The 24,759-nt window shown below is 47.8% G+C and overlaps 1 protein-coding gene across 1 annotated transcript in view; it reads left to right on the forward strand.

The window, feature by feature from the left end:
• The first annotated feature begins 2,245 nt into the window (after positions 1-2,245).
• Positions 2,246-24,759, forward strand: part of MPHOSPH6 (M-phase phosphoprotein 6) — a 34,845-nt gene continuing 12,331 nt past the window's right edge. The window contains exons 1-2 of the mRNA XM_068259729.1: positions 2,246-2,420; positions 22,163-22,275. Coding sequence (XP_068115830.1) covers positions 2,373-2,420; positions 22,163-22,275 — 161 coding nt within the window. The 5' untranslated portion in view covers positions 2,246-2,372. The remainder of the gene's footprint in view (positions 2,421-22,162; positions 22,276-24,759) is intronic.

Here is a 24,759-nt window from a genome sequence, read left to right on the forward strand (position 1 = left end):
ATGTGCATGTTTTGTTATACTGCCTAGGCTTTCCCTGAATCTGCTCTGAATCTATAAGAGCCCGTTCACACTGCACGCGTTTCCAGCCGCGTTTTGGAAACGCGTGCAGGTGGCCAAAACGCACGACATCAGACATTGCATAGAGTGCAATGTCTGATGTTCACACTGCATGCGTTCCGGACCTGTGCGGTCCGGGAACGCATGCTGCACGCAGATTTTGCAAAAACGCGTGGCTGTCCCATTCACTTTTCAGTGATGGGATCAGCCACGCAACGCACACAAACGCGGATGGCCATGCGTTCGTACGCGTTGCGGTCCGCACGCGTTCCGCACGCATGGCCATCCGCATTTCTGATCTGAACGGGCCCTTAGTCTTTCTAAACAATCTAATTGCCACAGTGTAGAAGAACTTCAAGAAACTTTACACATGCCACTCTTTGTGGTGTTCACCTCCAGAAAATACACATCTTTAAAACAGGAACCCAAGAGGTTAAACACACAACCTAAAGTATTTAGGGGAAGCCTTTTTTTGTTCCGCTCTCGCTGCTGCTGCCTGGGGAAGATCTCACTGCTTCTGCTTGTGAGTCTTCATTAACTTTGCTCTTGTCACCTCTTCAAAGCAGGTGGTATGTTCTGAGCCATTACCGCCTGCTCTAATCTTATGAATTGACATTTACTGACATGTGTTGAGGTAATTACTGCCCAAGTTGGTCATTTACCTCACTGCTTGATCATTTCAGCTTTTCATGCGGTACCAGCTTTTATGATTTGACACTTTTCTAAGTGCTCGGTAAAATCAGCTGTTTTCTGCATTATCGTATGCGGTAATGCCTTATGAATGATAGCCAATGACATGACTCTGTAAAGTGCTGCATAAGACGTCTTGTTCATAAAAATAGGAGTTCACACAGAAACATTTAAAGTGTACCTGAGATGGGCAAAGTGCAGTGTTGGACTGGAAGGTGGGAAAGCTGAGGAAATCCACTTGCTGGCCAAGCAGCAGTAATCAGGTGTTGCTGCTCGCAGTGAGGACTTGCTGCAGATTTCTATTGGAAGTGATAACACAGGGTTTGTACTGCTTGGCCAACAGGTGGATTTCCTACATTTTTTCCACCTCCCAGCGATGTGTCCCTCGCCGTCCTCCCGAATACCTCCATTCTCCTTGTATCGGTCCTGGTAATTCGTCTTAGTCACGGCAGTCGGCTTTTCTGTGCATGTGCAGCCCCTCCACGCATGCGCAGAAAAGCCGACTGGTGCGACTGAGCCAGATTACCGAGACCAATCAAAGGAGGACTGAGCCAACCTGGGAGGACGGCGACGGACGCATCATTGCTCATGGGGGTGGAGGAAGCCCCAGGTAAGTATCAAATCTTCTTCTTTGCATATCTCAGGTTTGTTTTAAATATAAATTAGGCTCTCTTCACTGAGGTTAAGCATACATGTGGACCAAAACAGTTCTGGCAATAAATCAGACAGAACTCACCAGCTTTCTCTTGTCTGTATACAGTGGCCCAGTTGTAATGCACATTATCTGTAACAGATGATCTTTACAGCTTTGCTCTCTTTCCTCCATCTGTATTCTCTTCCCTGCTCCATCTTCTCTGCTGGCAAGTTTATCTTTCCTCTTAATGGTAATTCTTATACAGCCATGCGCGCTGTACGGACTATGCTCAACTGCGCATGCGTGCCTTCGTCCCTCAGGGGAGGGGGGTTATTAGTTGCCCACCAAGGAGGGGGTTATTAGTTACCTAAAGGAGGGGTTATTAGTTGCCCACTAAGGGGGGGGGGTATTACTTCCTTTCAGGGGGGGGGGGGGGTCTTTGTTCTCTCCAGGGGAGGATATTAATTTCCAAGCAGAGGAGGGTTCTGTGTGAGAATAGGGTTAGGTTACAGTTTCTGATAAAAATACTCAATGTATTGTCAATGGTTGGGTTGCACTTTCTGCACTTTTCTGCAGCTGGTTGCAAAATATTATAGAGTTGCAAACATTTTCTCCACACTGCTATAGGGTTTCCCCCGGTCACCTCCAGCACACTAGCTCCGGACACCTGCTCCAGCAGAAATGTGCAGCCTGTATATCGTATAATAATCTCCACACTTCTTCTCACATGTATGTACTATGACTGCCGTGATGTGCAGGAGGCGGGGCGGGCGGACGAGCGGCGTTGCTAGGAAACGCCAGAAACTCTGAGGATCCTGGCGCTTTGATCAGGCCACGTGGTGCGGCTGGCGGGATCCATAGACCGGGCATTGATTGATCAGCCTGGGCTGTAGTGCGTGCTGGGTGGATTAGTGCTGCCTGTGGTTGGCTGAGAGGCCTTTGCTAGTTCCGGTGCCGGTGGTGAGCGACGAGCGTGTCTCCGGGTGTCAGCATGGCGGGTGAGGTGGGGAAGCTCTCTAAGAACCTGCTGCGGATGAAGGTGAAGGTGCTGGGCGTGGACAGTAAGGGGGGGATGGTTGGGGGTTCTGGCTGTCTTGTGGAGGTCAGGTCACTTTATGCCTGTGGGAGGAGGGGGGTTCTAGCTTTCTTGTGGGGGGTCAGGTCACTTTATGCCTGTGGGGGAGGGGTGTTGGGGGGTTCTGGCTGTCTTGTGGGGAGTCAGGTCACTTTATGCCTGTGGGAGGAGGGGGGTTCTGGCTGTCTTGTGGGGGGTCAGGTCACTTTATGCCTGTGGGGGAGGGGTGTTGGGGGTTCTGGCTGTCTTGTGGGGAGTCAGGTCACTTTATGCCTGTGGGAGGAGGGGGGGGGGGGGGTTCTGGCTGTCTTGTGGGGAGTCAGGTCACTTTATGCCTGTGGGGGAGGGGGGTTCTGGCTGTCTTGTGGGGAGTCAGGTCACTTTATGCCTGTGGGGAGGGGGGTTCTGGCTGTCTTGTGGGGAGTCAGGTCAGTCAGGTCACTTTATGCCTGTGGGGGAGGGGGGTTCTGGATGTCTTGTGGGGGGTCAGGTCACTTTATTCCTGTGGGTGGAGGGGTGTTGGGGGGATCTGGCTGTCTTGTGGGGAGTCAGGTCACTTTATGCCTTTTGGGGGCGGGGTGTTAGGGGTTCTGGCTGTCTTGTGGGGAGTCAGTTCACTTTATGGCCGTGGGGGGAGGGGTGTTGGGGGTACTGGCTGTCTTGTGGGGAGTCAGGTCACTTTATGCCTGTGGGTGGAGGGGTGTTGGGGGGGTTCTGGCTGTCTTGTGGTGGGTCAGGTCACTTTATGCCTGTGGGTGGAGGGGTGTTGGGGGGGTTCTGGCTGTCTTGTGGTGGGTCAGGTCACTTTATGCCTGTGGGTGGAGGGGTGTTGGGGGGTTCTGGCTGTCTTGTGGGGGGTTAGGTCACTTTATGCCTGTGGGGGAGGGGGGTTCTGGCTGTCTTGTGGGGAGTCAGGTCACTTTATGCCTGTGGGAGGAGGGGGGTTCTGGCTGTCTTGTGGGGAGTCAGGTCACTTTATGCCTGTGGGAGGAGGGGGGTTCTGGCTGTCTTGTGGGGGGGTTAGGTCACTTTATGCCTGTGGGAGGAGGGGGGCTCTGGCTGTCTTGTGGGGGGGTTAGGTCACTTTATGCCTGTGGGAGGAGGGGGGTTCTGGCTGTCTTGTGGGGGGGTTAGGTCACTTTATGCCTGTGGGAGGAGGGGGGTTCTGGCTGTCTTGTGGGGGGGTTAGGTCACTTTATGCCTGTGGGAGGAGGGGGGTTCTGGCTGTCTTGTGGGGGGGTTAGGTCACTTTATGCCTGTGGGAGGAGGGGGGTTCTGGCTGTCTTGTGGGGGGGTTAGGTCACTTTATGCCTGTGGGAGGAGGGGGGTTCTGGCTGTCTTGTGGGGGGGGGTTAGGTCACTTTATGCCTGTGGGAGGAGGGGGGTTCTGGCTGTCTTGTGGGGGGGTTAGGTCACTTTATGCCTGTGGGAGGAGGGGGGTTCTGGCTGTCTTGTGGGGGGGTTAGGTCACTTTATGCCTGTGGGAGGAGGGGGGTTCTGGCTGTCTTGTGGAGAGTCAGGTCACTTTATGCCTGTGGGGGAAGGGGGTTTGGGGGTTCTGGCTGTCTTGTGGGGGGGGGGGGGGGGTGTCAGTTCACTTTATTTATAAAAGTTGTGGTGCTTGTAGATTGGATCAAAACTGACTGCATAAAGTAAATAAAGTATCTGCTACTATACACATATAGATAAAAAAACAATTGATACTCATACGCAGGTGCATGAGTATTAATCAGTTCACTTTATGCCTGGGGGGGGGGGGAGGTTGTTGGGTGTTCTGGCTTTCTTTTGGAGAGTCTGTTTACTTTATGCCTGGGGGGGGTGGCTTCTTGCTGTCTTGTGGGAAGTCAGTTCACTTTATGCCTGTGGGGGAGGGGTGTTGGGATTCTTGCTGTTTTGTGAGGGTCAGTTCACTTTATGCTTGGACTTGTCCAGTCAGTTTGTATGGTCTAAATTGTCACTTTCTTTGAGTAGAACTATAACTCCCAGCCATTGGCGAAGCTATTGGTGTAGCATTGTATTGTGTGATATGAATTACAGTGGTTTGCAAAAGTATTCTGCCCCCTTGAAGTTTTCCACATTTTGTCATATTGCTGCCACAAACATGAATCAATTTTATTGGAATTCCACGTGAAAGACCAATACAAAGTGGTGTACATGTGAGAAGTGGAACGAAAATCGTACATTATTCCAAACATTTTTTACAAATGAATAACTGCAAAGTGGGGTAATTATTCAGCCCCCTTTGGTCTGAGTGCAGTCCGTTGCCCATAGACATTGCCTGATGAGTGCTAATGACTAAATAGAGTGCACCTGTGTGTAATCTAATGTCAGTACAAATACAGCTACTCTGTGACGGCCTCAGAGGTTGTCTAAGAGAATATTGGGAGCAACACCACAATGAATGAAGTCCAAAGAACACACAAGACAGGTCAGGGATCAAGTTATTGAAAAATTTAAAGCAGGCTTAGGCTACAAACAGATTTCCAAAGCCTTGAACATCCCACAGAGCACTGTTCAAGCGATATTCAGAAATGGAAGGAGTATGGCACAACCTACCAAGACAAGGCCGTCCACGTAAAATCACAGGCCGAACAAGGAGAGCGCTGATCAGAAATGCAGTCATGGTGATGCTGGACGTGCTTCAGAGATCTACAGCTCAGGTGGGGGAATCTGTCCTTAGGATACCTATTAGTCATACACTGCATAAAGTGAGCCTTTATAGAAGAGTGGCAAGAAGAAAGCCATTGTTAACATAAAAACCTAATGCTGGATACACACGGTGCGTTCGTGCACTCGATTTTCCCGTCGATTCCCGTCGATTCGTTTATTTCCAACATGTCCGATTTGGATTTCGATGGATCGTTAGGTCGATTCGCATGCAAAGTATGCCGAATCGACCTAACGATCCATCGAAATCCAAATTGGACATGTTGGAAATAAACGAATCGACGGGAAAATCGAGTGCACGAACGCACCGTGTGTATCCAGCATAAGAAGTCCCGTTTGCAGTTTGCCACAAGCCATGTGAGGGACACAGCAAACATGTGGAAGAAGGTGCTCTGGTCAGATGAGACCAAAATGGAACTTTTTGGCCAAAATGCAAAACGCTATGTGTGTCAGAAAACTAACACTGCACATCACTCTGAACACACCGTCCCCACTGTCAAATATGGTGGTGGCAGCATCGTGCTCTGGGGGTGCTTATCTTCAGCAGGGACAGGGAAGCTGGTCAGAGTTGATGGGAAGATGGATGGAGCCAAATACAGGGCAATCTTGGAAGAAAACCTCTTGGAGTCTGCAAAAGACTTGAGACTAGGGCGGAGGTTCACCTTCCAGCAGGACAATGACCCTAAACATAAAGCCAGGGCAACAATGGAATGGTTTAAAACAAAACATATCCATGTGTTAGAATAACCAATCGAGAATCTGTGGCAAGATCTGAAAACTGCTTTTCACAAACGCTGTCCATCTAATCTGACTGAGCTGGAGCTGTTTTGCGAAGAAGAATGGGCAAGGATTTCAGTCTCTAGATGTGCAAAGCTGGCAGAGACGTACCCTAAAAGACTGGCAGCTGTAATTGCAGCAAAAGGTGGTTCTACAAAGTATTGACTGGGAGGGCTGAATAATTACGCACACTCCACTTTACAGTTGTTTATTTGTAAAATGTTTGGAATCCTGTATGATTTTCGTTTCACTTCTCATGTGTACACCACTTTGTATTGGTCTTTCACGTGGAATTCCAATAAAAATGATTCATGTTTGTGGCAGTAATGTGACAAAATGTGGAAAACTTCAAGGGGCCCAAATACTTTTGCAAGCCACTGTATTTTTACATATCCACATCATTGCAGATTTTCTGTAATGTTCAGTTCCCTTTGGCTGGATCAATCGATGGCAATCCTATATTGCACAGTTGCTTTTTTTCACCCTGGGGTTGCCATGGGTTCATTAGATGAATGGCCATTAATACACACAGATTGCATTGCATCGTGATCTGCTCCCCAGTCGCAGTAGCCATCGGTCTCTGAGACGGGCGACACTACCCGCAATGCAGCGGAAGAAGTGATTCTGATGACGCAGCCTCTGCAGTGTGTTGCTGAGTGGTACTGCATGGCAGGCATTTGCACTGGAGTCAATTTCACTACCAATCAGCTGAAAAAAAATGAAGTACTTCCTGCCAGCAGGGAGCGTCCCACACATACATGTAAAAATAGCATCGGCAAAGTTGGGCGCATGATGAAGCCGAAATACTTCTCTCCCTGCTCCTGCAAAAGTTCCAGTGACGTTAATTACTATTTCCCCTCCAGGCTGCCATGGACACTGGAGAAAGACGTAATTAGGCTGCCAGCTGCTGCTGGTGAACGAATTACTGTTTTCAAAGTAAATTGGGCGCCGTCTTTCACCAGCGCCCAAATGACTGTCTGAGCGCCGCTATAGCCATAATTCTCATTACGGCCTATGCTGGTGTATGCTTCGCCCAAATTTGCTAGCGCCTATTCTACTTAGCATCCTGCTGTTAGGGGGTGGAGCTATGCATATTCTCCTGTAGGCGCACTCTGCTGTGGGGTAATATGCAAGGGGAAATGGTGCGATTCTCCTACCCCAGGCTGTCATACTGCAGGACAATCACTCCACACTATATGTAAAATTAGCTTAACCTCTTGAGGACCACAGGCTTACAACCCCCTAGTGACCAGGCTATTTTTTTACATTTCGGCACACTGCAGTTTTAACAGCGTGCTGCATGGCTATACTTAGCACAAAAATGAATTTTGCCCTCCTTTTCTTGCCACCAACAGAGCTTTCTGTTGGTGGCATCAGTTTGTTGCTGCGTTGTTGTTGTTTTTTTTGTTTTGTTTGTTTGTTTGTTTGTTTTTTTTAGAATTTTTATTTTTTTTTTATTTAAAAAAAAAAAAAAAAAAAGGTGCACTAGCTCGCAGCGCTGTACAATAATTTGTAGCTGTTTTTTTTTTGGGGGGGGGGGGGCAGATTGGAGCTAGCAGGCTAATCTTGGCGGGTTGTACTCGATCCTGGGTTAGGCAGTTCCAGGAGAGCCACTCTGCAGCTGCAATCCTGCGTTAAGCGGTCACAGAGTGGTTAAAGCTTTGCACAGATGCCATAATATTCTGGGACAAAGCAGCAGTTCAGAGCCACCTGTGCAAAGATGGTATCGTGTGTGCGGTGCACCAACCCCACCCCTCCGCGCCCCATATGCCAGCGGGAGATCTTGACTGAGCGTAAGCTGAAGCTATTCACCTTACCCCTGTGCTCTGGTTTGCACGCTGCCATCATTCCCTCTCCCTTCTCCATATCAACATAATGTGTCGCTATACTCCAGGATGCTGAAGCCCAAAACACAGGCACGTGTGAACTGTTTGCTACTAAAGTGGCGCCAGTCTACTTTAGTCAATCAAGGTTGAAGACTTGGTGACGCCACCTCTGTGTACTTGCTATGACAGCGGTGTGTGGTATAAGTGGCTGCTGTGTTGGCATATCTTTGGTAAAGGATACATTGGGGGGGAGGGGGCGGTGCCAAAGTTAAGATACTTGCCTCTCTAGAGGAAAGACTCTGGGCAGTTCAGAGGCTTCCCCATTCTCCTCATCCTCACTGACCCAGCGGATTTCTCCGAGCATATTTGACAAGTGCTTGTTGAATACGTTAACGCGGCTGCACTCCTGTCCATGTACGAGTGTGGCTTCATTGCGCAGATGCAAGACGGCCTGTGCAGTAGCAGAGACCTGCTCATCTATAGCTTTTTCCTTCATGCACCACGCCACAACACGTAAAATTGGCTACAACTCAACGTGTTGCTATCTGGTCCACAGGAAGTCATTGCCAGCTTCAACCCATTTTGTTTGCATCACTGATGGTTGCCCGCCCCCCCCCCCCCCCCCCCCTCATAGTGTATCCGAGCTGGTGTGAGGGTTAAGGTAAAAGACTTAAAGGGAACCTGAGATGGTTCACTAGCCTGTTTTTATACTTACCTGGGGCTTCCTCCAGCCCCATAAGCACTGTGCCCTTCCTCGCCGACCTCTTCAGTTCATCCACAATAACTCCTGATGATTTGGGAAATCGCGGGCTTCTGCACATGTGCGGCTCAGCCATGCACGCACCCCTTGTCACGCTCCAGTCCCCTGGAACGGTCCAGTGCCTGGAAACGCATTGGGGGCGTGCACGCGCCTGAGCCGTGCGTGCGCAGAAGCTAATGGCTGGCGGCGATCAGATTACGGTGAGTCTTAGTGCCAGGACAGAGGGGCCGAAGAGGACTGCGAGGGAAGCCACGCTGCTCATGGGGCGGGAGGATGCCCCAGGTAAGAATAAATACGGGCCAGTGTACCATATCTGATACACTTCAAGTTGAAGAGTGAGCAAGTATGTCACTGACCAGAAGCACTGTGCATTTTGTAACGCACATTTACAGGGCTGTGAAGTCGGTGCAAAAATCCTCCCACTCCAACTTCAACTCCTGAGTTTATGAAACCACCAACTCCAGATACCCCAAAGTCCTCCAACTCCACAGCCCTTGCAGAGCTATGGAGTGGGTACAAAAATCATACGACTCCAACTTCTACTCCAACTCCTCAGTTTATGAAACCTCCGACTCCAGGTACTCAAAAATTGCTCCAACTCCTCGACTCCAACTCAGACTCCACATCCTGCGTATTTATGCACATGGGTCCGGTTTGCAGGGACCCACAATGTGAGTTTTTGTGTTTAACTGTAATTATCCTATACAATAAAACCTGTATCACTGCGTCCCTGTGTCCGTGCTTATTTGCCAGCGCAAATGCGCGGCACACAGACGTTACACACTACAGGAGGGCGGGGGGGACGTGCATGTGCAGGTAATGCGCTGCATCCGTGCGCAGCGACCATGGCGATGCGGTGGGGAAAGGGGGGTTGTGAAGGGCTGAGGCCTAGCGCCCGTTATTGTAACGGGCCAAAGGTTTAGTGTGCATATAAAACTGTATGGGCTCCTTGATGCTAGCTCTAGAATCTGATACGACTTTGTTCCTGTTTGTAGCGGTGGCCACCTGTTTGGTCTGTATTTAGTGCATTGGGTGGCTGCAGGTAGTGAAAGGATCTGCATGCAAAGCTAAAGGTAGTGAAGCACTGACGTTTCCCCAATGTACATGACATCAGCTCCCCCCTCCTTTTCCTGTTATCTCCCCCATTATGTTTGACTCTTGTGTAGGGCCTCAGTTTAAAAAGGACAGTAGCATCGCACCATTTCCACAGCACATTACCCTGCGGCAGATAAGGCAACATGAAAAAGTCATACCACAGATAAATCTGCAGCAGCCCTGCACTTCACTCACCTTCCTGGGATCCAGCGCTGCAATTCTTCCTCCTGTACTTCGGGTGATGCTATTTGGTGAGATCAGTGTCTGTCATGTTACAAATGGCGATCTCACCAGAGGAATCAAGAGGCTCTAAGAACCAGAAGAAAAGCAGTAAGAATTCAGAACTGGGGGGGTTTAGTTTCAAACCTCTGCTGGTCTTTAGGCTCTGCATACACCTACCAATGACGCGTAAGAGAGGTATCGGCGCAGGATACTACGGGTATATAGCTGATCCTGCTGTTGCATATGTTCTTGGCCGTGTTAAATACTGTTCCCCCTCCAGGCCGCCATGGATGGTGGGGGATGAAATAATTCGGCTTCCAGCTATTGCTGGAAGCCGAATTGTGTTTTAAAAGTAACTTCAGCTACGTCTTCTGACGGGGCCAAAGTTACTCCCTGTGCACTGCTATAGCCGTAATTCTTATTACAGCCTATGATGGCCCCGGCTGCGCCCAGATCTCCAACGCTGGATTAACAGTGTTTGCCAGTGACTACCCCAAGCCAGGCTTGACATCACCGCTAACCGCATATTTGTTTCACCCCTAACCTTCATCGTGGTTACCGCTAAGGAGATGAAAGACAACCTGAGGTGGGATACATATGGAGGTTGACTTATTTATTTGCTTTTAGACATTGCACTGGCTGTCCTGCTGAGTCTCTACCTCTGCCTGGTAACAACTACAATATCTCATCAGATCGACCGGTCGAATCAGTAATTTCCAGCAAGTCTGATTAGGTTTCTGATCATTTTTTTTCCCAATCGCTTTTGTACAAAATCGATTAGAAAATCAATTGTAAACCTTATCAGACCTGTTGAAAATTCACTAGGACCAGTCGATCTTATGGGAAATTGCATGGTGTGTACCAGGCATAAAACTTTCAGCCATAGACCCTGAACAAGCATGCAGCAGATCAGGTGTTTCTGACAAGATTAGCTGTGTACTTGTTTCAGGTGTGTGTGATTCAGACACTACTGCAGCCAAAGAGATCAGCTGGATAGCCAGGCAACTGGTATTGCTTAAAAGGAAATAAACATGGTAGCCTCCATGTCCCTCTCACTTCAGGTGTCCTTTAAGTGGATAGACATGGCTAGTACTGAAGTGATTAAAAAATACTCTGTGGACTAAAACATAACATTTGTTATATTGAAGCCAATATGAATAGCACCTAATTGTCCATCTGTAGTATATTCTCACATTTAATGGTAAAACTACCTGTGTATTGTCAGATGTTTGTGTCACTGTGCCAAGGGACTTGTGAAGGCTAAAACCTATAACAAAATGTGTTGCATTTAATGACTGTTGGGCTTCTCCTTCTACCAATTTCTAAACACTATTTAAAGAGGAGCTGTCAGCTATACCATCTCACAAAAAATATATATAAGTAGATAAATACTTGCTCTACTTGTATTGCACTGTCCACATTTTATATCCCCCCCCCCCCCCCCCCCCCCCCCCCCCCCCCAATAGCAAAAAAGGGAATCCTTAGGATTTTCCATTTGACTGTTTATCTTGAAGCCAATCCTGACATTTCCTACTCTCTCTGGGTATCATTGCCCTACTTTCAAGTCTTCAGGCACTCCCACCCAGCTATGCAGTAGAAGGTGCATTGTCTAAGCATGAGAAATATTGGCTAATCAGAGAGGAACAGAGGTGTGGGGGACAGGATTGAGAGGCTTCAGCCAATCAGGCTGCATTAGTTATGTCTGAGGGCAAAGTGAAGAAGAAAAAAAAACAGCATGCCCTGCAACTTCCTTTGTGTGGCAGATGTACCAAATAAGAGCCAGGGAAACTGGGGAATGATTTATGGATAAGAAAAGTGATTTTTCACTTTTGGATTACCTGGTTAGCATCCTTGTTTACCAGATAAAAATAAAGAATTGATTTCATGCCCGACAGTTACACTTTAAAGAGGAACTCCAGTGAAAATAATGTAATAAAAAAAGTGCTTCAATTTTACCATAATTATGTATAAATGATTTAGGCAGTGTTTGCTCATTGTAAAATCTTTCCTCTTCCAGATTCACATTCTGACATGCATTACATGGTGACATTTTTACTGTGGGCAGGTTATATAGCTGCTCCTAGCTGTTTTGGCTGTTGCAGACAGCTATAAACAGCCATTTCCTGTCTGTGAACATTGTTACATTGTGGCAGTTTGCCTAGAGTACCTTACGGTACCAGAGCCTCTTGTGGGAGGGGTTTCAGCACAGTCAGTCATACAGCGCCCCCTGATGGTCTGTTTGTGAACATCATTATATTTCTCATGTAAAAGGGGGTATCAGCTACTGATTGGGATAAAGTTAAATTCTTGGTCGGAGTTTCTCTTTAAAGGGAAATTGAAGTGAGGGGGATATAGAGTCTGAAATGTATTTCCTTTTAAAGGATACATGGTAAAAAGTGAAGGTGCAGTGGGTAAGGGCATCAGTGGCCCTTTCAGTTATAACTGGCTAGCAACTGCAATATTTCAGTTCTGACAAAATCTTGTCAGAACTGGAAGGAATCGTAAGAAGAAAATGGTGAGCCTCGTGTTTATTTTAAATAATTTTACTCAGTTCCGGTTCCATTTAAGGTGTGTATAGAGCGCCTGTCACATCCTGTGTGTGACAGGCGCTGTTTGCCATGGATTCCGGGATTAATGTGTGTGTTACAGAGCTGTAAGATGGGGCAGGCTTTGGCGGATGGTTTATGGCAGTGTTGGCTGTCTGTGATTGGAGGAGATGGATGCTGCTGCCTGTAGATGTAACCCGCACAGGTTAGGCTCTCTTCTGTCTTCAGTATCACTCCGCATTATGTCCTGCAGCTGGAGGACAGGGACACGGGCTGATAACACTATAAATGAAGTGTCCTCCTGGCGGATCGCTGCCTGTCTGCAGCGGATCGTTGCCTGTCATGACGATGCTGCTGACATATTAATCTGTGGCCTGGCAGGAGGCTGTGTCTGTAAACCTGTCGTTCATCAGTCGGGGTGCCACTCGTGTCTCTGAAGGCTCAGCTTTCTGCATCCTACCCGCTGCTGCCGCCATGTATGAGCCGAAGGGTCTTCTTTCTTTCACGCTGTAGAATTGCAGGTGAACCTGAGGTGAGAGGGAGATGGAGGCTGCCATATTTATTTCCTTTTAAGCAATACCAGTTACCTGCCAGTCCTGCTGATCCTCTGCCTCTAAGAGCTAGTTCACACTGGGTCCGGAAACTTATCCGTGGCTCCGATTTTTAAAACCTGATGAAAACCAGAGCCACAGATGAAGCCAATGTTAAAAATAGCAGCCGTGTTCACCCAGACAAAAATGGACCAGTTTTAAGAACCTGAACGGAATGTCCGGAATTGCTGCATTTTCCCGCAACGCATATGGATACTGATACACTCGGGTAGTGGCAGGCAATAGGAAAACCGATCCTCCTCTATACAGGCAGTTTTGGACACAGAACACGGTTTTCTGTGGCCCAGTCTGGATAGAGAGGGGGCTGCCATGCTGGATGGGGGTAGCAGCGGGGTCGTTTCTCTCTCTCTCTCTTCCCCCCCTTTACCTGGGTCCCCCATCCCCCTCCAGCTAGTTTAGATTCATTTTAAATTATTAAAATTATTGAATCTATCAATGTAGCAAGCAGAGCGCTAATGTAGCAAGCGGCGGGGAACTTACTTCCTTGCGTCCCACCACTGCCGCATCACTTCCATGCTGTCCAACGAACAATAGAGGGCGGCATTACAGGAAGTGACGTGGCAGCGGTGGGATGCAAGGAAGTAACTTCCCTGCTCGCCGCTGCTGATAGATTAGATTCATTTAAAATGTATGTTATTGAAAGTAGCTGAAGTGGGGGGACGCTGCCACCCCCATCCTGCCTTCTACCCCCTCCATCCATATTTTTTTTCTTTTTGGGGGGGGGGGGGGCCCAAAAAAAAAAAACAAAAAAAAAAAACCACGAACTGATCAAAAACTTATGCTGCAAAAGGGCAGCATGGATCAGTTTGCATTTAGGTTTGCCAGGATTTATGGACTGGAGGCTCCGTCCTGCAACTGTGCCTAGTGTGGACCCAGCTTTATACTTTTAGCCATAGACCCTGCACAAGCATGCAGCAGATCAGGTGCTCTGACATGATTGTCAGATCTGACAAGATTAGGGACATGTTTGTTTATTATGTTGTGTAGACACTACTGCAGCCAAATAGATTAGCAGGGCTGCCAGGGAACTGGTATTGTTTAAAAGGAAACACACATATGGCAGCCTCCATATACCGCTCACCTTGGGTTCACTTTGTGCAGCTTACAAATGGACCAATGACTTGCGGAAGTGGCTAATTTTGATCAATCCCAATGCAAGCTGTATAATAGAATCTCATTGACCATGTGCAGATGTAAGTAAGCAATGGGGTATTAGCAGGATGCTGTATTACAGGTCCGGCATACTGAACCCTGTAATACAGCTTTTATACTATTATAAAAAATACTGTTTCTCAAGTCCTACTCCATAGAGCTAAATTAATCCATGCCATGCACTGATGAGGATCAACCAATCCGAAACAGTCTATGCGTGTTGGATTATTACGGCTCTGTACTAATTCCAAGCTGACACATCATTGTATTCCAGTGGATCTGGAGGTGTGGTTAGCTTACAGGGACAACAATGGTGATTTGCATATTTCAGCAGTGATGCACTGGGAGACATTTCAAGCTCACTCCAACCTGAATTATTGCAAATACTTTCTGTTTTAAGCAAGCAGACTTTTGTATTCCTATCCCTGTTAGTTTCTCTGGATATAGCCTGTATTATGGAGCAGGGATAAGAGAATCATATCAGATGACTGTAATGGCAAGCTGTCCCCCGCGTGAATCCTGCAGCTCAGCTAGAACGAGAGGCTCGCAATGCAGCCGGCTAGAACACCTCTTTATGTTCCCATTAAAAGCAACGGGGAGCCCCATTACGGTGTAAGAGCATGTAACGTCCTCCCTGTCAGTGGGAGCAGATGGATTAACGGGAGGCGAGTAATGCCGAGTAATACCCATATTACATCAGTACCAGGCAGCGAGCGCCAATCTCCAGCCAGGCGCTGAAAGGCTTCCTGCCTAGCACAGGCGGCCACAAACGTCGGTATGGGGCGCTAATAACCAGAGGGAGGGTCCGCAGCCTCTCATCCCTGCGCTCTCCCTGCTACAAGATGAATAACCCTACTTAAGGCAGCCATTGAGTAACACTTCTGTGGCCATTTGGTTAAATTACTTTTCCCCTCCTGGGGTGCGGCGCTGTAATTGTGCGGAGAAAAATGCCGCGTTCCGCGCTAATGGAGGAAAAATGTCAACAGCGATTTATGGAAATTTTGAGGTAATTTTTAACTTGATTTACTGCAGTGCAGCACTTTCCACAGGTGGTATAATGGGCTTTAAAAGCAGATCTGTGTGAAATGATATGGCAGGATGTTCGCTCGGCACTCAGGCGAAATGTAAAGTCTTCCGCTGGTTCTTCAGTTTCCATAATGTAGAAGAATTTATGCTGTTGGCACTGTTACATTGCAGAGGAGCTAAGATGGAGCGTGTGATATTCTGCTATGGCATGGACACCCCAAATGCTGGCGAACAGTAGGGGGTGGCGATATGGGCACCCCACATGCTGGGGAACAGTAGGGGGTGGCGTCATGGACACCCCACATGCTGGGGAACAGTAGGGGGTGGCGTCATGGACACCCCACATGCTAGGGAACAGTAGGGGGTGGCGGCATGGACACCCCACGTGCTGGGGAACGGTAAGGGTGATGGCATGGACACCCCACGTGCTGGGGAACGGTAAGGGTGATGGCATGGACACCCCACGTGCTGGGGAACGGTAAGGGTGATGGCATGGACACCCACGTGCTGGGGAACGGTAAGGGTGATGGCATGGACACCCCACGTGCTGGGGAACGGTAAGGGTGATGGCATGGACACCCCACGTGCTGGGGAACGGTAAGGGTGATGGCATGGACACCCCACGTGCTGGGGAACGGTAAGGGTGATGGCATGGACACCCCACGTGCTGGGGAACGGTAAGGGTGATGGCATGGACACCCCACGTGCTGGGGAACGGTAAGGGTGATGGCATGGACACCCCACGTGCTGGGGAACGGTAAGGGTGATGGCATGGACACCCCACGTGCTGGGGAACGGTAAGGGTGATGGCATGGACACCCCACGTGCTGGGGAACGGTAAGGGTGATGGCATGGCCCCCCCCCCCCCCACGTGCTGGGGAACGGTAAGGGTGATGGCATGGCCCCCCCCCACGTGCTGGGGAACGGTAAGGGTGATGGCATGGCCCCCCCCCACGTGCTGGGGAACGGTAAGGGTGATGGCATGGACACCCCACGTGCTGGGGAACGGTAAGGGTGATGGCATGGACACCCCACGTGGTGGGAACGGTAAGGGTGATGGCATGGACACCCCACGTGGTGGGGAACGGTAAGGGTGATGTCATGGACACCCCACGTGGTGGGGAACGGTAAGGGTGATGTCATGGACACCCCACATGCTGGGGAAAGTAAATATTAACTGGATAAAGTCTGAGCAGTCTGGAATTACTGTGTCCTTTGGAATTAATAAGTCAAAGAATGTTGGTGAAAGGTTCTTTCCAAAGATAAAGGTAAGTTGAGCTGGGTCCAATTGGCTAGCAGAAGGATCCCCTGATGATATGGATTGGCATTGAAGGACCCTGACAGTCTGTGTGTCCAGAAATGTAACCCTCTCTCTGCTGGTGAGGGTGGAGATTGTAATCTGAGATGGGCAGACTCTGCCATTTGATCCAGTTCCACCCCTCTCATTAGAGTGGAAAGAGATATGTAATATCATATCTCTGTGGCAATACATCAGACTGTGGAGATGATGATGCTAATAATTGTGGATTTATCAGGTTCTCTGGTGTTCATAGATACCAACACTGAATAATTATTTTGTTGCACAACAGAGACATCCATATGTCTGAGACATTCCCCCCCCCCCCCTCCCTAGGTACTGCAGCTTTAAGGGCTCGCTGCAGGGCTGTACAACTCGTGTGTGTGTGTGTCTCTCTCTCCCCCCCCCCCCCCCCCAAACAGCTTTCTATTTGCTGCTGGGTTGTTTGTTTTGTTTTTTGGTTGCTGTTGTTTGTTTTTTTTATATATAATTTTCACTATTTTTTTTTTTTCCTCCCTCGATCGACTGTCATAGGTATCAACCCCAGTACTGGTTAACCTGGCTTACCTATACTGGGGCACCTATAACTGGTTTGCCTTTACTGGGGCACCTATAGTTAGCCAACCTTTACTGGGGCACCTAAAGCTGGCTAAACTATATACTGGGGACACCTATACTTGGCTACCTATACTGGGGGCACTCATACCATTGGTGTGCTGACCCATCTTTCTGTATTGAAAATCGTGAGTCGAATCGCAATTTGACAGAAATCGTGCAATTCAGTCTTTTCCTAAAATCAATCAGGCCTATTCTGGAGCAAGTCTTGGAGCACTACTTTCAGGCAAATTACTAATCCGTCTCATCCACCACCTGTCAGCTGCTCCAATACAAAATAGAGGCGAGAGCCAGCCCATGAAATGTGCACCTGAAGGAGCTGCCAGAAAACAGAGAAGCCCAGCTTCCTGTTACAGACAAGCTGCAGTGCTTTCTTTATATGTACTGCAGTGACGTGCTAATTAGATGTTCAAAAAGCTGAGTGCCACTGAGGTGAGACGGACTCCAACCATAACTCGCCCCTCCTATTGTCTCATTTGCCAACCAGAAGGGCAAGAGGTTCAGATTCCCTTCTGAAAAATCATACGAGTGTATTTGGGAGTTTTTGTAACACCAGCACAGATTTTCTCAATTCTATGGGTGTAGCAGCGCCCGGCACGGCTTTCAGTGTGGAGACAAAATGTCCATTTTCAACGACCTTTATCAATCGTCTTGTCAGGATAGCTTATCTGAAGAGTGTCAACAAGACAGCAGTCATTATTTATTTTTTGTTTTTGGATGGTGCCTTATGAGAGCCTGTTGGCCGAGTACATTGCCTTCTCCAAAGGATAACAAGAAGACTAGAGTATTATCTCCATGTCATTCTTATCCCTGCATTGTGGTTTCATATGAGTTATATCAAACTTTCCTGCTGATGAAGGGCCTAATTCCCATATTGTATAATGACCTAAGAATCTCGGACACCTTAGGAAGGATGGATGCATTAGCTGTGTTAGTTTGTATGTACATTTTTGTAATGATGATTTTTTTTTTCTTTTTTTTAATCATTATTGTTTGAATTGATAACCTGACTCCAAAGTAAGGAAGAATTCTTTGATAAATAACTTGAGGCATGTTTAAAAAGTTTTTATTATTGGAGTTTTTGAAAATAAAATAAACAGTACAGCCAAATAGGCAGTTGTATACATTGATCTATAAAAATGTTCACATTGGTAACAATAACAGCTTTTATAACGGCCGTTGAGAACAGTTTTTTCCAGATCAAACAGTATTTATAGTGATAGTAACATTTCTTTATATGTCATACATGTAGTAATAATCAGATTGGTGTACTTAACGCATAAATATTTACGCAACATATTGTTGCTAATCCTGTTAATAACTTGAGGCAAAGCTAATGTTTTTAGTACTATTTTTGTGTGTTTTTTACAAGACAAACACTAAAATAATTAAGTTGATAAATATAGGTTAATTTCTTGTTTTAAAACCTTGACTTGCGCATGCTGTGCTTTTGTCTGTTATATTATAATGGACTATTCACACTTGCGATTGCAAAACTCAGTCGCCTAGCGATTGCGCTGCGATTGCACTTTGGGAATTCTCATTCTGTAAAATGAGAATCGCATTGTGAACGCTCCAAAAATTCAGCATGCAAGCGTGTTTGCAATGTCTGTAAATTGCAAGCGCTGCAGTGTGAATGATCCCATAGGGCTACATTGCTTTGCTGATTGCTGGTGATGAGCAAAGAGCTGGAAACCACCTTCAAAGCTCCCCAACATGAATGGGCCCCCAGCCCTTCCATTATCGGTCATCGTCTAGTCTAAAGGGGCCCATACACCTAACGATTTTCCTGCCGATATACAGCAGATTCGATCACTGTGATCGAATCTGCTGTGAAATCGTTGCTCAAACGATTAATTTCCGTCCGAAATCAATCTTTCCCGTCGAGCCGTCCGTGCGGAAGATTTTGCGGTCACCGCTGTCTCTTCTCCGCTGGGCTGCAGCTTCACTGAACTTCCTGTCCCGGCAGGAAGTTTAAACAGAAGAGCGCCCTCTACTGTTTAAACTTCCCCGGACAGAAAAGTGAAGCCTGCTCATCCGGAACCCAGCGGAGAAGAAGACAGCGGTGACCGGGAAGACTCGCGCCAGCCAGAGCAGGTAATGTATGTGGGGGGGGGGGGGGCAGCAGCAGCATCACCACCCCCACCACAGATTGTGATCGGTTTCATGCTGAAATCAATTCACAATCTGTTTGCAGAAGAGGCAGCCATACGGAGTACATTTGAAAACGGCGCCGGTAGACTTGGGCGCAGGATCCAGCTGTTATACGGCTGATCCTGCTTCTGCACAAGTCCGGGCCGTTTTAATTACTATTCCCCCTCCAGGCCGCCATGGATAGTGGGGGTATGAAATAATTCGGCTTCCTGCGATTTGCTGGAGGCCGAATTATTGTGTTTTTTTAAGGAACCTCGGCTCCATCTTCTGACAGAGCCGACGTTACTCACTGAGCGCTGCAATAGGAATGATTCCTATTGTAGTCTATGGTGGCGCTGGCTGCGCCCAAATCTAGCAGCGCTGAAAAGCACTGCTCCGGCCATACGATCCCTCTCTGATCAGATTCGATCAGAGAGGGATCTATCTGTTGGTCGAATCTGATGGCAAATTGACCAGTGTATGGTCACCTTAAGGCTGCATAAACACATCCAACTTTGATTGGCCAGTCAATGGCCAATTTTACCACCTTTGTGTAGTATGAGGGCCAACAGATTATGAATGCTATGAACAGATTGTGTAGGTAAGGCTCTCATACTACATGGAAGGCCAATCATTGGCCATTCAAAATTGGGTGTGTGTACTAGGCTTGAGGCTGTTATTGGGGTGGGGATGGGATCAATTAATCTGTATGTTTTTGGGATGAGGGAGGAAGCCAGAGTGCCCAGAAGAAAAAAACCCATGCAGACACGGGGAGAACAAACTCCATCCGTCATAGCACGGCGGTGTGGGGACACAGAGGCATGTCATGAAGCAGAGAACATGCCTTTGTGTCCCATCTGCCCCCCATGGAACCGCCTCAGGTTCTCTTTAAAGGTAGCCATACATCAGGTGACTTGGCGGCAAATGGACAATTCCATTCAATTTATTATAATTTGATGAAAATCGGTGCGGCCAAGAGCATACGCAATCGCAGATGCAACCAATTTTGGGCCAAAATTAGTTGCACGCATTGGTGGGACATGCCGCAAGCTGTAATGCCGACTTGCTCGATTGGGTGTGCGACAGTAAAGACGTGTGATATCGAGACATGTGACAAACCCCTGGCGCTGACCCACCTAGTGTAAAAGGTTTACCTCCCCCCCCCCCCCCCCCCCCTCCCTTTACCTTTCTATCGCTGGCTCCGTCTGCATACACACACCCCACATGGTTGCCGGCATAACTTCACATGCACCCTAGTATACGCCGGCAACCATGTGGGGGGTGTGTGTATACAGACGGAGCCGGCGACGGGCAGGTAAAGTATACTGCGGGGGTGGGATGGGGGGGTGCCACAAGGCTGTTTCCCTGAAAGATTTCATGGTGAAATTGATCGGGAGTTGACCTGTGGTGTGTAGGCAGACAACAGATCTCTCTCTGATTAGGTTTGTCTGTCTCTTGGTCGATGTTCTATACACTTGGCTAAATGCCATAAGCTGCGATTGGGTGTGTGGTTACTTTCCTTTTATTGGAGGAAGCAGAGGTAGAAATATTTGGGCCAGTTTCCTTGGTTCCATGTGAATTGCCACAGATTTGTCAGTAAGGAGCTGATGCTTCATAGCTTTCATGCAGCTGTTAGACTGTTTCATGCCACGGAATAGGGGGGCTGGCACTTATAGGAGCGCTGGGGTTTTTATAGGACACGCCTCTTGGAGCTCTGGTCTAGGCACATAAGTATGGCAACAATTAGCCATATGCTGTAAACACAGTATGGGGGGGGGGGGGGGAGGCTGGTGCTTTGGTGGGTTTTGCTCCTTACTACAGGTATAGTTTTGCCGCACTACACCACAATTTACTTACCTACATCCCCTCCACATGAGCATGAGTCATTTGGACAAAAGGAAAACAAAGAATCGTTGAGCTTGATGGATGTCTGTTGTGTTTTTTTTTTTTGTTTGTTTTGTTTTCCAACCCAAATAACTATGTAACAGCCTAATTCTTCATCGGTGACTAATCACAAGTGCAGTGTTCTCCCCAGGCTCTTTTAGCCGGGTGCTCCACCCATCTATTTTTAATGAGCTCCCAGCTGTCATTGGTTTGCCTCCTTATCCTCCTCCTTTCCCCCCCCCCCCCCCCTTTCACCCCACCCAGCTACTTTTTCATGCCACCCGGCTGTTAAAAATGTCTGGGGAGAACACGAAGGCTAGGTGTGCAGCGGTTTTTTACCGCTAATGGAAGTCTGGGCCGCAGGAAAAATCCCATATAAACGCAATGGTATGCATTATTCATGCGTTTCCATGCGTTGTTTTTTTTAAGAAAAGTTTTTTGTGATTTCTGTTTCCTGTTGTCTTCCTAGTTATTTTCATAAAATCAAAACGCTTGAAAACGCATCTGTAGTGGGGGGAAAAAAAAAGCTAATGCAAACGCACATAAAATCCCACATGACTTAAAACACAGCCTTTTATGTTGTGTGCACCTACCCTGTGGTGTAATTTAATTTGATCTCTTAGCTGTGTCAGCTGGCTGCCTCAGCAGAGCAGAGAATTTGTAAACACAGGATGTTAACCCTAGTTCTGCTTCCATGAAAGCAGGAAGTAAACACTTCAGATGTATTGCAGGATTTGTATCAGCTGTAACAAAAGAATGCTGTTTTTAGTTATTATGCTGTTGCATGTCTTTTAGAGCAGAGAGGAAGTTCTGGGTTCGTGTCTGCTTTAAAGATTTAATTTCAGTAAAATGTAAGTGTAAAATTCAGCCTCGTCCTGCAATCAGAGGAAAAGGTGTTTGTTTTTTGTGTGTTTTTTTTTTGGGGGGGGGAGGGGGGGTGGATAGAATTGTCTTTAGTTGCTCTGCCTCTATTTGCTGTGTTCCTTCCTATTGTAGCTAGAGATTTGAATATTCTCTATAATTCTGACTCTTCAGTTCTGCATTGAGTCCTCTGAGGGCCGACATTAATCCCTTCCTCTCTCTGCTCTTCTGCAGTTTATGCAGCGCAGCCTTGACCCAGAAACCAAGAAGCAGCTGGAGGAAGATGAGAAGAAGATAATCAGCGATGAGCACTGGTACCTGGACCTGCCCGAGCTCAAGGAGAAAGAGTAAGCTGTACATTCACCTTCAGCCCCAGAAATAACACCAGGCCGCTCTCAGCATGGGCAGCCAGAGAGCCAGACTCATTATCAGGCTGGTTAGAACCATTTTATTTATTGTATTTATAAAGCGCCAACATATTACGTAGCGCTGGACATTAGTTTAGGTTACAGACAATATTTAGGGGGGACATACAGCAACATGGCAATACCTGAATACAAGAAAGACCAGATCACGCAGCAAGGTATGAGTACAAGGTAATGCTTAGTCAGTCACTGGATGGAGCATGGAGATTAGGCAAGTTAGGTTCACTCAGATGCATAGCATGGGTTCATAGTAATGGAGGTGCATGATCAGGTAGGACACAAAAGGAGGAGGACCCTGCCCAAAGGCTTACAATCTAGAGGGAGAGGTAAGGACACGAAAGGTAAGGGACCAGAGTTCAGCTGTGGGTTTAGAGCACTTGTGAGGGGTAGTAGGCCAGAGTGAAAAGGTTGAGTTTTGAGGGCCTTCTTGAAGATGTTGGAGGGGGCTGCCCTAATGGGTGGAGGTAGGGAGTTCCATAGAGTTTAAACAGCTCTTGAGAAGTCCTGGAGATGTGCATGGGAATGGGTGATGCGGGGGCGGTTAGGCGAAGTTCATTGGAAGAGCGGAGTGAGCGGCTAGGTGTGTACCTCTGAGTAAGATTGGAAATGTAGGTTGGACAGGCTTTGTGGACAGATTTGTAGGTCAGACACAGTATCTTGAATCTGATTCTGGACTGGATAGGAAGCCAGTGGAGGGATTCAAGGAGGGGATCCGCCGTGGTGGAGCGATGGGAGCAGTGGATAATTATGGCTGCCGCATTCATGATGGACTGCAGTGGGGCTGTTCGAGCCATAGGGAGACCAGACAGAAGGGCATTGCAGTAGTCAAGGCGGGAAATTATGAGGGCATAGATGAGGAGTTTGGTGGCAGAGGTTAGGAAAGAGCAAATCTTACAGATGTTACGAAGGTGGAAGTTGCAGGACTTTGTGAGGTTTTGGATGTGGGGAGTGAAGGCGAGTGCGGAGTCCAGGGTGACACCCAAACAGCGGGCTTGAGAGGTATGGGCGAATGGTAGTGTGGTTAACAGTGACATGCACATCTGGGAGGTTTATGGATGGCCGGGGTGGGAAGATCATAAATTCCATTTTGTCTAGATTTATTTTCAAGAACCTAGCAGACATCCAGGAGGAGATGGCTGATTGGCAGGAGGAGACTTTGTCCATGGTAGTGGTGGATATGTCAGGGGTGTGGATGTAGATGTGGGGGTCATCTGCATACAGATGATAGTTAAAACCCATGGAGGAGATAACCTTGCCAATGGAGGATGTGTATAGGGTGAACAGTAGGGGGTCAAGGACAGAGCCTTGGGGGACTCCCACCGAGAGGTGGTTGGGGGTGGACGAGGACTCATTGAAGGCGGTCGTGAAGGAGCGATTGGAGAGGTAGGATGAAAGCCAGGTCAAGGCGGAATCGTGAATGCCCATGGACTGGAGAGACTTGAGGAGTAGGGGATGATCTACTGTGTCAAAAGCTGCTGAAAGGTCGAGGAGGAGAAAGGAGTATTTACCTTCAGCTTTAGCTAAGGCAAGGTCATTGACCACTTTGGTGAGAGCCGTTTCGGTTGAGTGGGCAGGCTGAAATCCAGATTGCAGTGGGTCTAGCAGGGAGTTGGCATTGAGGTACTGGGTCAGGCGTTTGTGAACCAGACGCTCAAGGAGTTGCATGTAATATCTTCATCAAGCAACGGCAAACGCAATGTTGATGCAAATGTGTGGTGTGGTGTGTGTTTTTTTTTTTTTTTTTTTTTTTTTTTTTTTCTTCCCTCCCCCAATATGCATGCCTGCTCCCCCCCCCCCCCCCCCCCCCCTTCCTATCCATGGTTCTGCTTTTTGGCCCGGATCAAAACCGGAGCTACAGATACCAATGTTTAAAAATAGCGGCAATCTTCACTTTAAAAACCGGATCCGCTGCACCACCGTATTATAGGAATATCCATAAGAGTGTATATGGTATTACTACCTTATTCCTCAATTATCAGATTATCTTCTCTTCCCTTGTTTCCCCTATTCCGTTTATTTGTATTTGGTACTTGCTGATTAATGTTAGATTAATAATTGTTCTACAAGTGGTTATTCTAAATACATTGATGTAATTGTATTAACCCCTGCAGTATTTATCTCCTAGAATAACTAACACAAACCCGTTTACTGATTTTCTAAGATATCTTTCAACAATTCCTATATGTACTGTAGATTCAAACTACTATTGAAGTAAACTCTTATGCTGGGCATACATGGCGCGATTATTCCTTATCAATCGAGCCGCTGATGGCTCGATTGATCATTTTCGACAGGTCCGATGACCCTGCTCGATCCCCGCGGGCGGACAATAGCGGGGAATCGAGCAGAAGATAAGGAGCACCTGCGGAAATCGATCCGGATGGCGGCGGGGACCGATTCGGTGGC

The sequence above is a fragment of the Hyperolius riggenbachi genome, chromosome 11 (assembly GCF_040937935.1).
Source record: "Hyperolius riggenbachi isolate aHypRig1 chromosome 11, aHypRig1.pri, whole genome shotgun sequence".
NCBI lineage: Eukaryota > Metazoa > Chordata > Amphibia > Anura > Hyperoliidae > Hyperolius > Hyperolius riggenbachi.